Below are 18,700 nucleotides of genomic sequence, written 5' to 3' on the forward strand. Positions count from 1 at the left end.
TACACACGCTATTTGTATGTCCATAAAGGATTTCCAACAAGGTGAAATGAATTTAGTTAAAATATTAAAAAATATCCTTTGGCTACAATAATTTTATAATCAAATCATGTGGCGATAGGAAAAGTGAATAATTATATTCATCGGATACACTCCGATGATGTTGTTTTGCGTGACGTCTGTCGTATAATGTATAATGAATGAAAAATGGGAAATGTATCATTTCCCAATATACAAGTGCACAATTACTCTGCGTTCGAGACGAAAATCAAATCCATTGCGGTAGGCATAATATTTTTAATTTCAATGTCATTGCAAACCGCATATTTTACTTTCTCGTTTCTAACGGACCACTTGTCACAATTACTAACAATTAACAAAAGTATCAGACGTCTACCTATTTAACATCGTAGGTATATACATCGTGTTATTATAGTTTTGATGACTGAACACGTTATGTTATTTGAATTAATCGCGGTCGGTCCGGTTAGGTTTATAGGTACGACGGTTATTCTCTGGATTGCCGTGTGTTTAACAAGCAACGTGCTCACACACAACAATGATTTCATTTCGAAAATTTCCGTCACACAGTACCTAGACAGTATATTATTATTATGCATACGTCGGAGTTTAGCGTCGTCACTCGTCATATTATTATGTTTATTTAGTTTATTATGATAAATATTTATTTGTGAGATTCAAATGTCGGCATTGCGTTTTGACGTGATAATATAATATTAGTGCACAGTATAGTGTATTAGTGTATAGATAATAATTACAGGCACGTAAAATATAAATTGAACTACATTTTAAATTTTACAATTACGTTTATTAAGCCGTGCGTTAAAATAGCTTATTATGATTATTTTATAAAATTCAGCGATTTCCTCGAGTATTATTAAGATACTATTTCATTTTTAAACCAGCGGACTTGTTTGATAATACTTTTGCCTATACTCCATTTAAAAATAATCCTAATGTTAAAAAAAATCTTGCAAATTAAAATCCAACACAATAGTATATTGTATATCTCAAAATTTAGATTTAAATATTTTATGAATTAAGTGTTATTTTATATATGAAACTGAACTTGGCATTTAGTAATTATTTAATATTTAACTTTGGATTTTGCATGTTTGTTTAGTATTATTTTAAATCATGTTTAATTTATATTGTTTAACTGTTTTTTTAACTCGCTGCTTCCTTTCACAAGCTTGCTTTTTGGGACAGCTTCATCAAAATCTATTATTTGTTCTTTGTTTTTGAAATTTCTGATGATTCAATAAATATTATTATTATTATTAAATTCTCTATATTATTTACCAATTTGCTTAATCACGTTAAACAGTTACATTTTTCGTCGTTTGACTTGAACGCAAAGCTTTTTCAAACAACCTACCGTGCATGGCCATACAATTTTCAATTTCGATTATTTGTATTCTAAATCGCTTAGGGCAATATAATATAATATATAAATCTTATCAGTGTATACTGTGTAGCATAAACAAGTGTAGAGGTGTCACCGAGCAAATTAAATTACTTAAAATATTTAGTTTTTTAATTTACTGATAAAATTATTTTATAAAACTACTTTCTTTTTATTATTTCATTTTGATTTTTCTTGTTTTAATTTCGCTTTTTTTTCATTAAAATATTACCATCATTACTGTTGTCAAATTTAGGTAAGTATGTAAATATAGCCTCTATTCGGTAGTACCTACTACACTTCAACAAGTCGTTACACGTAGTTACACGTCGTTATAACTCGTCAAAATCTTATATTTTTAAAAATTTTCCTATTTATGTATGAGCTCTGATCCCAATATTGCACTAGTTAATATCATCTTTCAGGATTTTCAAAAATATATCATTATAGATATTTTGTTTCGTACAATAATCTTTAAAATTATCATTAGATTTGGGTACTTAACTTTTTTGTTTTTGGTCTCTGCATGTCTATTTTAGTCGATATCTGTTTAGTTAACACTACTATCAAGCTTATTTCTTAATTATTAATTTTTACAGTTTGTGTAGCTTAGCGCTTTATGGACTCTTAGGCATATCTACTTACTTATATGACATTTAATACTATACACAGTTGTAACTATTTCTTCAGTTTGTTTCTCTCAAATAATTATTAATTTAATTTCAACAATATGTAACAACTAACAATTAATTGTTCGTAACAAATTAACAACGTTTTTAAAATTAATATGAAATAATTAAAGGCGTCAATTTTTTTTTTTAGTATAATTTTTATGTACCTATATATTGTATATTATAATGTCTTCAGAATGAACACACTGCATTTAATAAATCATTTGAATAATGAAAAAATTTTTTATTTTAAGTCTGTAAAGATGTAGTTTATTATAAATACCTATCAAATATAATAATATGAGTATTGAGTATACATGAGATATGATTGCGTTTATGGTTAAAAATTATTTTTCAATTTGACTAAACAAATAATACTGTTTAGTATTTTTAGATTCTGAGTGGAACGATGAATGTATTGATTTTACAATGATGTGTTATAATTTTTTTAATTTTTTTTTTTGTGTCTGACATCACTGTTTGGGGCAGTAAAATTGCTTCGATTTTCTTCAACAGTATCTTGTTCGATAGGAAAGCGAATCTAGTTGGTGCATTCGGGGGGTCAAAATTTAAAATTCCTAATAGTATACAAAAGCGCCAGGAAAAATAACATACAAATTAAGGGAAAACGGGAATGTTTACGCTAAAACGGTTTTCGACAAGATCAATATTGGTTTTTAGTGTAACTCTAAAACAAACAAACTTATTTACATGACATTTTCACTAGTTATTCATATTCGCATTTTCTATACATAATACAATTTTCAAAATATTTTGATTTGTTTTGAACTGTTAAGGAACATACATTTTCAGTTTCCAATTTTATAAGTATTTTTTTCTATGAATGTCAATAAAACTTTGTTTGTTGAATAAAAATCCTTGAAAATTTAATACAAGGCCCCTATTATAGTTTTACAATCATGCATTTGAAAAATATTTAAAATCCTTAGTCACAGTTTTTTTTTATAAGCATATAAAGTTCAAAAATTGACAAAATTTGGAAAAGTCATGAAAATTAGCAAATTATTTTGGGTTAAGAATTCATAAAAAAATTTTCTTTTTAAATCTAAGATTTTAAGTGTAAAAATGTAATACAAGGCTCCTGATATATTGTTACAATAGCAGTTGAAAATATTAAAATATAATAATACATAAGCACAATTTTTTTTTATAAGTATTTAAAGATCGAATTTTGGCAAAATGTATCAAATTTAAAATTGAAAAATTATTTTGTAGTTAAAAATTTATAAAATGTTCAACTTTTATATCTTATGATTAAAAATTTAAAACAAGATTACACGCAAGTAGTTAGTTCTGTTACCATAAAATCAAAAAAAATACATAAACACAGTTTATTTTTAAAGCCATTTTAAGTTCACATTTCGACGAAATTACATATTAAAAAATCTAGAATAACTATTTTAGTTATTTAATTGTTATTGAAAAATATTATTCGTGGGTACTTGAAATTTCTAAAGTATAATATTATGTATCTATGATAGTATCACGATTTGTTGTTGATGTATAACGTGTTATAAGTACCTAATGGATATTGTGATATGATTAATTTGGAATTTATTATCGGTCAATTTTTTTAAAATACCATAGATAAGTATATTATATGTCTTATACCTAGACTGACATACCGTCTACACTCAGAATCGTTTTTCTTATACAATGACATTATATCATTAAATTCAAACGTAATACCATCCATTATAGTATAATGATTATACAGTGATCCACATGTAACATACTGTACAGCAGAGCGACATCCACTTTTTTTACAATAATTTTAAGCCTAACTACATCCATGTTTGTTTTGTGATTGTGACACAATAATATGGATTTCATATAGCTTACATTTCTGAGCTATGTTATTTTTACATTACTTCCTTAATTGCAGTACCTATATAAAAACAAATTATACTACTTTTATAGGTAATCATTATTCAATATTAGTTTTATATCATTTAACTTTTTTAAGCGCAAATCAAATTGCACTGAACCGAATGATGAATAATATGTATTGTGTGTATGTTCCAAAACGGAAACTAATCTATGTTTTAAGGCCATCAATTCTAGGCAGGAAATACACTTTGAGTCAGTAAAATACCGATTAAATGTGTTAAAAAAATTATATAACTATTGATATAAATAATGTAAAGAGTTGTAAATTAGTTTCCGTTTTAGAAATATTACATAAACGTTTCGACTATATTATAATGTCTTAACATTTCATAGATAGGAATTTATTGCTAATAAGATAATATATGTTTTGACAGTGCTATAGAAAATACTAAATAGTATTAATAACCATGTATTTGATATAAAGGTGACTTTGAAAGTAATTTATGAAATTTTCCGCAAAATCTTATTTAAACATATTGTTTAAATTCAAATTTTCTACCCCTTAATACATTTTAAATCTACACTCCAGATAAAATCGTCACTCCTTCTGTACACATCAATAATAAGGCCTTTGATATCCTACGCCTGTCCTGTATGGGCAGTCGCGTCACCCACAAGGATTAAAAAATTACAAATTTTACAAAATAAATACTTGAGGATTTGCCTCAAATCTCCGTGGTTCACGAGAAACAGTCATATCCACAATGACACGGGTATACCCTTCATTAACAAATGGATAAAGACGCAATTCCAAAACTTTCACGCCGATCTAAAAAATTCGGACCGAGCCCGTCACTCCTAGAGAAAAAACACACAACAGACGTTTGCGACCTCTACTCCCCCAGGACATTCTCCTAACGGATAGCGAAGATTCGTCATCAGAAGACACATAGAAGAACACACTTACACCATATATAATTATAATTTAATCAATCAATTGCATCAATGTAAATAACTTATGTACTTCGTATAACGTAATTCATTCAAAAAATAATTACTTGTTATAGCACCCTGTGTAATGAAACATTTTAAATTAAATAAACGAAAAAAAAAATTTTAATTTATTTTAGTACATTCGAGTGACATAGCCCACACTATATAACTCTTGAGTCGTAATTTAATTTTTAAAATTAATATATGATAATCTATTATCTAGAGGAATTTAGCGATTATTGTTTTTATTATGTTTTTAATCGTGTTCAACACTTGGTTTAATTTTAATTTTCACGTTTTCTAATTTAAAAGATTTGGTATAGGTAAAATCTAAATAAGCTTAGCACATAATATGTTTCTCAACTAATGTATTTTTTAGAAATTATTCATATAGAATATCAGTTTGAACAATTTTCGAAGTGTAGTGTACCTACATTTAATGGCATTCGTTCTGCAGATACAACAAAACGTGATTTTCAATTTCAAAATTGAAATTCTATGTCGTTATTCAACCCAATATATATATTGAGTTGTAAAGATAAATAATTCACCTCCCCCTTTTGAATTCGTTTTGTCGTGTTATCGAGCTCGCAATGCACATAAAATGTTTTATATTATGTCGGTTACGTGTAAGAAAATATAAAAATAATATTTTAAGAATAACAATAAATTGAAAGATATAATATAATACAATAAAATAAAACCCACACAGTGCCTCACTGCTTTCATCGACTGCAATACTAAATTAAATAAATAAAAAGGACCTACACACAGTAATAATATATATAGGTATAAGTCGTCCGACTTAAGGCGAACGTCATAAAATCAAAACAATTTGTCTCTACCGGAACAACCGCTACCGGTTCAATGCGATTTTCTTTATATAGAATAAAAATGAAAAATTGTTTTTACCAATTCCTTTCTATACATACGACGCTATACGTCTATACATACACATTCGATTTACTAGATTTATTCAAATAGTTTTAGAAATAATAATAATTGTTACAATATTGGCGGTACGGACAGAATTGCGAATTTATTTCGAATAAACTTCACGGCACAAAAATGTCACACGTCGAATATAATACAAGATTTAAAACATCGTCGAACTATTTTGACTTGTACTTACGAAATAAATTCAGTATAAAAATAAAACAAAACGAATTGTAATAGTGTAAGGCAGACGCCGTTTGGTTGGAAAAAAAAATTAACGCTTTGCCGTGACAATATTTTATTCAGAATCTACTCGTACACAATTATTATTATTTGAACGAAAGTGTACGTTTTGTCGTTTTGGTCGGCGATTTTTAAATGATAGACGTAAAACTGAAAAGAAATCCTAATCCGACGCAACGACCTGTGAACACAATTACAGATGAAGAATCGCCAATATATAACGACTTCAGATATTATAATTTTCTCTCAGAATTAAATCTTAATAATTATATCTATCAGTTGTATGTCCTATAATAATGGCTCGCAAATGGCGATATTTATGTCACGACTATTGCAATGTGTACGATATACACAGATTCTGCAATATTCATGTATTGTAATATTCGCATTTTAAATTTGTAAGCTAACGTTTTCATAATTGTAAATTAAACGTGCACTATATTCTATTGTAATCGCGTAGATGGTACCTAAATCTAAAATTTGGAATAATTATATTATCGATAACATAATTTTCATTCGTTATTCCTCGTTTGCTCAATGCTCGTAATATATAGTCAAATAATTAGTCATATCATGTACCTATGCGAGGTAATCTTCTCTCAGAGTTAAATCGTAATAATTATAACTATCTTTCACTTGTATGTCTCATAATAATGGCTTGAAAATAGCGATATTGATGTCACGACTATTGCAATTTGTACGATATACACAGATTTTGCAATATTCATGTATTGTGATATTCGCATTTTAAATTTGTAAGCTAACGTTTTCATAATTGTAAATTAAACGTGCACTATATTCTATTGTAATCGCGTAGATGGTACCTAAATCTAAACTTTGGAATAATTATACTATCAATAACATAATTTCCATCCGTTATTCCTCGTTTGCTCAATGCTCGTAATATATAGTCAAATAATTAGTCATATATCTCGCATGTCATTTCCTATGTACCTAATATATGACGTTTATCGTTACCGCATATAATATCAAACGACAAATAAAGGCGTTCCCTGCAAGATCTTTAGCTTAAAATTAACAAATTTCAACACAGTGTAAAGTCGTGACAGATAATATGTAGGTCCTATAAATCGCACAGTACCTACTTATATATTTTATACGATTTATTTTTGTCCATCACATAGTTTTTACTCTATTTTTTTTGTTACCATACTACCTATATCGTTGAACTATCACATTGGTACCATAACTTACGCGGTCAACAGACGTATAAAAGATTACACACGTACGTTGAACGGAAAACGGAAAACGGTAATTTACTTTGAGCGCGTGTGAATTATATGAAATAATTAGCGAAAGTTTCTCAAGACTTGTGTAAATGGATTACGACGCGTCCTGAAAGAGATGTTTATGCCGCCCGTGAAAAACACATACATATTATGGCATGGCAAGCTATATAGTTTTAAATTTTCCCGTCGTCGAGGACCCTGCGAAAGACTTATAAATAGCATATTTCGTCGCTTCAACAGCAGCGACGCTTCAGAGAGACCTATTAATCTGCGAATTTAGCATTTAATTTTTATTTATTCCAAAACAAATACTCACCTTGCGAATGCACCATTTGCTGTAGGATGGCGAGCAGAGTGTATACTATGTCGACCGGTCTTAACATGATTCGGGGAAAAACTCGCGCGAGATTGAGCGTAGAAAGAAACCGAACTCCCGAATTTCCCCCCGGCCGGACGCGACGATGTTTACCTAGCTGTGTCGGGTAATCGCATTTTAAAAATGCAAAATATAGAACTGTAGTACGAAAACCAAAAAATTAACAAGAGAATCAAACGCAAACGTCAGTCCGCTCGGATTGATTTGTATAGTATAATTGTTATAGACTTAAATGTTTATTTTTTTTTGGCAAACGGCCACCACTATTTGTTTACGACTAAACCGCTAAAAAACCGTTAAGTTCCTCGGCGGCAGATTGGCGACCGCCACCACCACCACTTTCACCTTCACGCCCGCGACGTGCGGCAGAAAGCGAAAAACCAAGACGTAAGGTTCAATGTCGCTGTCATAATGATTCCCCCTCCCCTCCCCCATAAATTAATAAAGCCCGGGCTATATAGTTTTGCACTTGGGAGCCGAACGCGATATTAATTATCCGTAAATCGCTACCCGGATAGTAAATACCTACACATTATAATATTATAGTACCTACCTACGATACGCGATCTTGTTTGATCTGATTGCGGTCGCATATCGCAGTTTAGGACAATAGTGATGCTAATATTATATTAATTCCACCGAGCCATTCAATTACAATAATATAAGTCATATAATGGTATGGAGCAGTTGTAGAGTTCATATAGTAATAATGTTTGATATGTATAGATCTGCTGCAGGTGCATATTTAGGTATTCGCATTTTGTACCAAATTTCATGAATTCGAATCGTATTAAGTAATTTTAAATTTTAATTTATAACCGCACACACAATTATTGATACCTACAATCCAAACATTCTTAAACTTACTTTAAGTTGTGTTAGGCCGGTTGTGGTAAGGCCGATAAGGGTCTTATTCACGCTTTACCGTGAATACTCCCAACCGTAGCATTGCAGTCCACCCGTACGTTTCAGTAAATATATTATAATATTAATTCATTTCATGTTAATTAACACATTTTGAAACAATAATTCAAAATTTATTGAATTTAACTGTTTTTAAATGGTGAGTTTTTTTACTGTAGAAATAGTTCAAATACAATGATATACGATTGTTAGAAGAAGCACCTATATAGTAATGACACTTCCTAAATCAATAATTTAATTAAAATTACATTTATAATTTTAAAAAAACCTTCTTTGACACCGAGATTCAAATTTATACCATTCATTTTATTGTAAGATAATAACCCTGCATTTGTTATTTTTTCGCATTATAGGCTCAACAGTATTGTGGATTTTTCTGTTTTTTAATGTATTCGTTATAACGGATATTATTAAAAATATTATATTTTTCATAAACCAAGATGTATTGTTTATTATTACGAGACATCCATTAAAATATTATATCGCTGTTTAAATAATGTATGGTAATATAATATTTTTTTAATATAAACCCACGTGCTGCTACGATATTAGTTCTGTTGAAAATTATTAAATCCTGTATAAAAAATTGAACGTTATATATTAATTTATTAGTTTACGACTATTCATACATTTTACTTATGACAGCCAAATTTATAACACTACAACTGTTTCAGGTTTACATAGATTTATGTTATTATTAATAACAATATTGATTTAAACTATAGAAATTTTCGATGATTACAATATTATTATATAATATGTATTAATTTTCCATGTTATATGTCATGTTCTCATCAAAAACCATTCATTGTCATAATAATATTGTACTAATGATATTTTCATCGTTTCGTCCTCGTTTTACATAAAGATCCATGCAATAGTTAAGTTATACACACAGATTAGTAATATAAATAATTGCCGAGTTCGGTAAAAGAGTAATTTTCTTGTTTCTTTTAACTTTCTCTTAATCTTTATATTCTGTATACTCGTGTTAATTTTAAGTTAGTCTATAATTAAATTAACCATTCTATTCAAAATTTAACGTTAAAACAATCTGTAATTTCTTCCTTTAGGCGTAGGTATACTGTTTAAAGGTATTCGTTTTAATACGAGACGCAGCATTTTGTATACTTATTTAAATCATTACCTACCTATAACAATTTTATTGATGCCAAAACTCAAAGCGTGCACCAGAAAATTGTTGTCAAATAATCCACAAACTATTTACGTAATAGGTAAATATTGTATTGTTTGTAAAATGCATTTTACTATTCAAATATTTTTTTTTAATTTTAATCATTTATTATATCTACAGAAGCCATACAACTTATTATAGTGCACTTATTTAACTGATTCAAATTCATTAAATATGTACATTTGTGAATACCTACGTTTTCCCACGGGCTAATGAAACAAAACATAATCGCTCGTTCGAATTCATATCGTGTTGCGTATAAATATAAATGTAAAATGGCTATATTGTGGTTTTATTGTTTAACATTTTTAATGCTTGGATTGCGACATCAACCCCTTCACCAAGCATGGTCACCCCCATTTTTCCCCTTTAATAATTAATTATAATTATTGACATTTTTAAATACATTATAATATATATTTTGAAGACCTTATTTTCATATAAGTACCTAAGATTTTTGTGCTAATTAAGGAGTATCCATTTCAGAAGACTACTGCAGTAGTGACTAGTGACACTTGTAACTTTTGTTTTTCAAATGAGAACCCTCCCCCTTTTTATTGTAAATTATTAAGTGGATAATGTTTTTTGAAAATAAACTCTTAGAACACAAAAATACAAAATGAAATAACTCAAAAACTACCCTTTCAAATTTTAAATTTTGATACGTCAACATTTTCAGAAAAGTTATCCACTTATAATAATATTTATTTACAATAAAAAATAGGGGTTCTCATTGGGAAAACAGAAATTTGTACCTCCACAAAAATAAACCCCTTCAATAGTACAAAAAAATCTCAAGAATTTTGTAATATGGTCTTTAAGTATATTTCAAAATTCCAAAAATCAGATTTTGAATAAGTGAATTTTTGAAGAAAAAGGGGTGAACGTGCTTGGTGAATCACCCTGTATAGAATTTTTATTCTTCCAATATATACATTTTTAGCCACACGCGTAGACGTAGGTCCATAGATAAATATGTCCGAAATTCCAATTCTAGTCTTTAATATTGATAACTGTGGTCGACCTCTGAAGGATTTTTGATTTTACAAAATTGTCGCGTACCGGGTGAATCATATTAATCAACGGACGATCATTATCTGTCAACTCGTCCCAATGCTCGTCGATACCTATATTATACTGTATAATAATAATAATGAAAAATCATAACACGTGACTTGATGGCTGAAACTAATACGATAAAACGCGAAAAATATTAACCTTGAAACAAAAAAATAGGTACACGTTTCGATCTTGACCTACAAAACGCATTATCATAATGATATTATTGGCAATCGGTCGTTAAAAACGGTTGATAGTAGATGAATCCGAAATAATTAAAACATTTTAAGCCGATTTTTGTCTCGATATTTGCGATAGCCATGAATTCCCACTGTATATTGTACAGATCATTTACTAAAATTCTTATAATATAATTATAATATAGTACCTATATACGTTACAGCTATACTACTTATATAGATTTCAAAATACATAATATACAATATACATGCATTTCACATATTGTATAAATGTATAATACAATAGTTGCCGATTTGGGCCAAAATTAAGCACGGCTAAATGTTTAATTGGTCATTAAATGTAATTGTGTATATATTATGATCAATCAAAACTCATTGGGATCGGGTACAGTAAACATTGGGGAAATGACTGATATTATAAGTTAGCTTTAGTACTGTAAACAACCATTTAGGAACGCATTAAACTTAACAATAGCCATTTGCTTGCATTTATAAATTAAATTAGTTGACAACATAACGATTTGTATGTCGTGTAGGTGTATTTGGTATATGGTAGGTATATTAGGTATATTGTAGATATAGGTATTAGGTACACATACCAGTTACCGTACCTATGTACAACGCAATTAGCTCAACACTATTATATTTTTACGCAACTATATAGACCTGTTATATGTAAAATAATATATTATAATGCATTAGGTACCGAAATCGAGCTGTCGCTTAGACTTTTCTACCTTTTAAAAATTGTTCGATATAATTTTATAAAACAGCAATATCAAATAAACTTATGTCCAGTCCTGTAAACTATTTAAGTAAAAGTATTTGAGTAAAAGTATTCAAATACTTTTTTAAGTATTGAATAACTTTTTAAATACTTTCAGCATGAAGTATTTTGAATGGTATTTAAAATACTTTTTTTTTATTAAATACTTTTTGGTATTGAATATTTTGGTTTTTTATTTCGAACATTTTATTTTTATTAGAAATAATTGGTTGGAAAAATATTATTGTCAACTACAATAGTGGAATAATAATTTTATATAATATTCTGTATTTCTGTGTTAGCCGAAGCCCAAAGGTTTGTGAAAACCAGATTTCAAAAAAAAGTTATTGAATATTGATTAACAATATTCCCTTTAAAACTATTAGATAACTATTAGATTACCTACTACCTATGTGTTTATATTACGATAATTAGAAACCCACTTTAAAAACCAAAAGTATTTGAAAAGTATTCCAAATACTTTTTCAAAGTATTTGAGTATTTACTCAAGTACTTTTTAAAAATATTCTTTACAGGACTGCTTATGTCGAAAAAGATAAAATTCAACGAACGGTATTCCTACATTTATGGTCTTTTGTTGATGAGCCTCAACGGTTCCAAAATACCGAGAGTAAGTTATTGGTTAAAATAAATAAATTATAACCATACAATCATCGAAAGAATAAATTCCATAAGTATTTGATTAGGTAATTAATAGATAATTATTATAACGTTACAAAATAATATATTACAAAAATCAATAATATGTTGCATTTAAAAATTTCTTAGCAAAAAATAATATATTTTAGGGACTTAAACTATATTATATAAGTATTTGCCATTTTTTAAAACTAAAATAATAACTTGTATCCAAAATATATTAATTTTGAAAAATACATAGTTCAACGATGTGAATTCTAATGTAAACTATATTTTTAAGTTTTAATGGCAAGCAAAATGTTGATTTTTTAACTTTAAAGAAATATCAGTTTGTTTATTTTATATACTCAACACTTGCTTTTATCAACAAACATCAAACGCAGATAAATGTATAAGATTATTCATGTGATATTCTATACATAAAATCCTTTTAGTATAAAGTAATCTATATTTTTAGTATTTACCAATTCGAATAGAAAAAAAGCACATTACAGTGTTGGTATGCTAATTAAAAAAGGTTTTTTTTATAAAAATAAACCGTTTTAAAAAGGCTGTTTACAGAGAACTTAATGTGTAAAAGAAAACGAAACAAAGTAAAAAAAAAAACCATTATAATATAATATTATACATCAAAAAAATAAATATTTTACAAGATTTATTTTTACTGTTTAATTACAATTTATATGATTGATAAAAATAAATAAATTCTGAAATGATATACTTTCGAAGTACTCCCGCAATATCTACGACAACGGAGTCGTTTCATAATGCATAACAATATTATATTATAGTAGGTATAATACTATTTTATAGAATGAATTTCAAAACTTTATTGACATTGTCCTATTCCTATATCGGTCGCAATAATATAACCAGGCCCGGTAAATTACCATTATAATGTAATTACTGTGTTATTATACCAACGAGTAAGAACTATAATATTATCGTGTGACGAGTATATATTATATATTATCATAAAGGTATAGTAAGTTATTCCAGACCGTTGGTTATTGCAGATTTGGGATCGTTATAATAATATCGATTGATATATTTACGTGTCAATATCATATAATTACACTTGATGTATATATAATATATTATATTATTTGACCCGATGCCATCATATATATATATATGATTAATATGCGTGTCTGTAGTATATAGGTATATGATATATATATATATATAACGAGCACGAATTCGGTTCTTTTCTTCGTTTGATGTACGCGTATCAGAACATTATGGTTCGTTTGTGTATATAATAATACACGCTATATAATACCTGTGTGCAGTGTGCATTGTGCGGCTATTGGGCGGACGCCGCGTATAATAGCCACAAGGACGGGCAGCAAATCTAATAACCGCGATTGTGTTGCGACCAATAATAATAATAATCAGGTCGGCGGAGTGCTGCTGCGCCGTCGTTTAATAATTATATATTATATTATTATAGCATATAGGTAATAGATATATAATACCGTCACCGTAATGCCGCGCATTGTTGTCGTCGACCACGACGAAAACGCATAGGGAAAATATCATATAACCGAAGAGTGCGTACGTAGAAGTTAGTATACTAACTATAGCTATAGCTATACGGTGTAATTCGGGTGTATAATGTCCAGTGGCGGACTGAAATTAAATTTTAAATGACGCATTTTCCAGTATTCAAGTATTTACCACCACCACCACCACCACCCATTATAACTTATATAAAAGTTATGATTTAAATAAAATGTGGTCAAAAAAGGGTGGGCATTAGCATATAATTCTGCGGTAATTTTTTTTTTTGGCGGGGGCGTTGTTGAATGCTTAGTCACCTCAAATACAATGATCCAATGAAACAATTTATGCAGTTTAGTACCAACTTTGCTCGTTTTTCGATTTTTTCCCCAAAATGTGTGTTTAACGGCTTAACGCACTAAAATTAGAGCAATAATCACTCTTTTCTACATTGCGGAAGTTATACAAAAAAAAAAAAAAATGAAAAAATTTTATTTTTTCAAAAACTGGTAGCCTCAGTCACAATTTATCTACTTTTTAGTATAATTTTTTTACAATCCTTTCACAACTGTTAAGAAGACATAATAATACAATCGGATTCGAGGATAATAATATTTTATATCGTATGCTTATTGTTATTATATGATTGCCGATTGGATATCATTTTAGACCTGTATATTTTATACTTGGTCAAAACCACCCATAATGGCCGTATTAAAAATATGAGTAATTTATATATTTTAAGGTTGGTACAGTTCAGGAAAGTGCGTAAATTCACTGATATTAATTGATTTTTCCCGGGCGACCACACCATGTTGAAGGATTTGCTAGTATTATCGGATACAAAATACAATTTTATAAGAATAAGTAACATATTTTATGGGTGGGAATCATTGTTTCAGATAGCTAAGGGCGCAACGTACACACAGACTGCCAACGGCCATCCGGTGGTGTTGATGCCGGATAACGTGGGACCTCCGAAATCGTGTCCCGGAAAGATAGATTTTCGGAAACCCCGGAGACGTCGGCCCTACGCCACGTTGCGTCGTCATCGAACGTCGTTCGACCTGACGAATCAAGTAATCGTTTACTTCGACCCTGACGGCAGCGGGAGATGCAAAGTGGTTGGCGGTGGTGGCACTACTGCAGGCTACGGCGGCGGCGGAGACGAGCAGTCTTCGGCGGGACAAAAGTCCGTGGACGTGAACCGCAAGGGCCGGCCCAAGGGATCGAAGAACAAATCCCCGATATCGTCTTCGTCGCCGTCGCTATCCGGCTCGTTCAATTACCGCTCCCAAAAGAGGTCACTGACGTACACGTTCGCTGGCCCGGTCAAGTGCAAGTCATGTGATCGCACGTTCGACGGTGATCCTGTGGCGCACTGTCTGGAGCACCACAGGTCCGTGTGTCCTATATGTGGCCGCACGTACCGGCCACCGCTGAACACGCACATCAAGTCGCACGGGACCCGACACGTTCTGCTCACTGTTACGTGTTATGAGTGTTTCGTGTGCAAGGAGAAGTTCGGAAATGCGCAGACCATGGCCGAACACTTGCGGGCCGAACACCGAGATGTCACCGCTGCTGCCGAGTGTTCACTGTGTGGCGACACCACCACCGCGTTCGCGACCGCTGAAGCAGCCGTTGACCACCTAGTGGACGCGCACTGTCCGCGCAAGAAGTTTAGTCACCCAACCGTGTATCGTTGCCGGGTGTGTCTGGCCGGGTTCAAGAGCCAGATCAACGTGCTTCGGCACGCGTGCAACAAGATCAAGTCACCGCATTGCGCGCAGTGCGGAAAGACGTTCCCGTCTAAGATGCGGTACGCGTTCCACCTGCAATTCCACGAACACCCGAAGTGGGCGACCATGCACTTGCACTGCGACCTATGCCTGGCCGAGTTCGACGACGAGTACCAGCTGTACGATCACATCCGGTTCCGACACGAGCTGCACGACAAGGCGGTGTGCGAGGTGTGTGGCCGGACGTTCAAGTCGTCCATGGGCCTGAACATCCACCGCCGGTATCACAACGGGTCTCGGGACTTCGCGTGCGGGTCGTGCGACAAGTCGTTCCTGAACAAGTCCACGCTCCGGGAGCACGAGATCTCACACATGGACGTCAAGCCGTTCCAATGTCACATATGTGGCCAGTACCTGAGTCGCGCGTCCAGGCTACGGTCGCACGTCAAGACTCACCGAGCCGCAGAGTCGACCGATCAGCTGTGCTACTGCTGCGGCCAGTGTGGTTACGTGGCGCCTAACCCGACCGCGGTCGCCGAACACATCGGCAAGCAGCACTGCGACGATACTGCAAATAACGAATGTTACGCACTACAACTGTCGTCGGTGGTCAAGTGCGAGTACTGTGACTCGACGTACTTGAGCTCGGTACACCTGAACAGCCACCGAGAAGCGGCGCACGCGGGTGGAGGGGTCGGCAACGCCGAACCATTCATCTGCGTGGTGTGTTCGTCTACGTTCAGCACGTACTCCAGGCTGACCACGCACAAGCTAACGCACGGAATCAACATGGAGTCCACCTGTGGCGCACCCGTTCAGCAGCAGCAACCCGAACCGGACGATCTCAATCAGCCAGGAGACTTCCTGGAAGACACGGTGTCGGATCGGTTTGAAATACCGCAGTTTTTCTCCTGCGAGTACTGCTCCAAGATGTGCTTGCACTACACGTACTTTTGCCTACACCGGCGACTCAAACACCCACCCGGCGTGCAGACACACACGTGCGAAAGGTGCTCAGTGGACTTCAAAACTTCCTGGAGACTGTCGTACCACAGAAAAACCGTACACGGGCAACAGGCAGACGAAAAGCCGGCTGAGAAGTTCAACTGTACCGTATGCTCTCGACAGTTCGTCAAGATCGGTGCACTTAACTTGCACAAGACCCGCACGCACATCGACGTGGTCGGCGACGTGTGCAAGTACCTGTGCCATCTGTGTGGCAAGTTTTTCAGCTCAGAGTTTTCGCTCAGGGCGCACGTCAAGACGCACGAACTCGCCGTCGGCGGTGTGCTCGCACCAGCACAGGTGACACTACTCGGCGGCTGCATCGGCAACGACGATCGCTCGCTCGTCGACAACCATAGCTACCGCTCCGAACCCTCCGCAATGGCACCGCCACAGACGGTACATATCCGGCAGAATCACCGGCGCCGCACATATCGGAAACCGATAGCCACCGCCGCTGCCGCCGCCGCCTGTTTGACGTCACCGGTCAAGAAATCGTGTCCGTACTGCACTCTGACGACCGATGACGAGGCGGCGTTCATCGAGCACGTCAACGGTCATATCGGGTACTGCAATCCCGTGTTGCCGGCGGGCACCGTTTGCGAGCTGTGCGAAGCCAGTTTCGGTGACGCTACGCAGCTCAAGTACCATCTGGACGACCACGTAAATGCGAACCAAGCTATCTTGTGCCAGGCGTGCTACTCTCCGTTCTTGTCGTCGGCCGCACGCGACGTCCACGTTGCCAAGGAATGTCCGTCCACGACGATGCTGGTCGACTGCGCACCCACCGGTGCTGCAGTCCCGCCACGGGTAGAGTTCGTCCCATCCGAAGTCAAGTCTGTCAGCCCATCCACTCCACCCGAAGTTAAGTCTGTTAGCCCATCCACGCCGCCTGAAGTCAAGTCTGTCAGCCCTTCCACTCCGCCCGAAGTCAAGCCTGTCAGCCCGTTCACTCCGCCCGAAGTCAAGTCTGTCAGTCTATCCACTCCACCCCAAGTCAAGTCTGTCAGTCCACACACTCCACTCGAAGTCAAGTCTGTCAGCACATCCACTCCACTCGAAGTCGAGTCTGTCAGCACATCCACTCAACCACCCGATGTCAAGTTTGTCGGCCTGTCCGACACCCCGCAGTCCGACGCCCGTCCTGCACTGATCGTTGACTGTTCGGAGATATTCGGCGGCTGCAAGGGCATCACCAACGATAGATCATCACTGCAGAAATCGGCCGAATTTCCGATCGAGCCAAACGCCGACAACAATGGATCACTGGAATTTTCCGTGCTCGACGAGCTCTTGTCCATCATGTCCACGCCACGCACGTTGGTCGCCCTGGATTCGATCGACTACCAACCACCGGAAGACATGTCGCTGGACGCGATTTTCGACAGCATCTCTACTAACATATAAATAATGTTATTATTATCACACAGAATTACGCAGTTCCGCGATACCCTGCTGCAGTCAGCCACCGCTTGACATGTTCTTTTCCGAATTTATCCCGCATGTCATCCAGTTTTCGCTGCTTGTCAGCGTAATTTTTTTTTAGCGCACTTTTTTTACCCACATGTTTTTTTACAATGAGGTTTTCCAAACATTTGTTTATTTTTTATCGGCCGCCATAAAGAGCAAACGATATTATACTATTGTACTATACCTATATCCGTTTATTGTTATTATTGTTACCAACGTTTGGGCATTATTATAATATAGTTGTTGAATTTTATTTTTGTCTCAATGCCATATTATGTTACGTAATATATTGTTACGATTCGCATAAACACATTATTATATATTATTATATCCGTAAAAAATAATTACAAATTAAAATAAATTACAGTGATTGTTCTGTGTATTTTATTGATTTGTTTTCGTCATTACATATTAGTATTCACATAATCAAATA

At 33.8% G+C, this 18,700-nt stretch overlaps 1 protein-coding gene across 2 annotated transcripts in view; it reads left to right on the plus strand.

Moving 5' to 3' along the window:
* The window catches only part of LOC103309806 (zinc finger protein 62 homolog), an 87,444-nt gene extending 68,959 nt beyond the window's left edge, over positions 1-18,485 (plus strand). The window contains exon 3 of one of the 2 annotated variants that reach the window (XM_029486766.1): positions 14,953-18,485. In XM_029486766.1, the coding sequence (XP_029342626.1) occupies positions 15,007-18,204 (3,198 nt within the window). In that variant the 5' untranslated portion in view covers positions 14,953-15,006 and the 3' untranslated portion in view covers positions 18,205-18,485. Of the gene's footprint in view, positions 1-14,722 lie in introns of those variants that run through there. The other variant, XM_029486765.1, reaches the window with a different exon arrangement.
* Positions 18,486-18,700: the final 215 nt, after the last annotated feature.

The sequence above is a fragment of the Acyrthosiphon pisum genome, chromosome A1 (genome assembly GCF_005508785.2).
Source record: "Acyrthosiphon pisum isolate AL4f chromosome A1, pea_aphid_22Mar2018_4r6ur, whole genome shotgun sequence".
NCBI lineage: Eukaryota > Metazoa > Arthropoda > Insecta > Hemiptera > Aphididae > Acyrthosiphon > Acyrthosiphon pisum.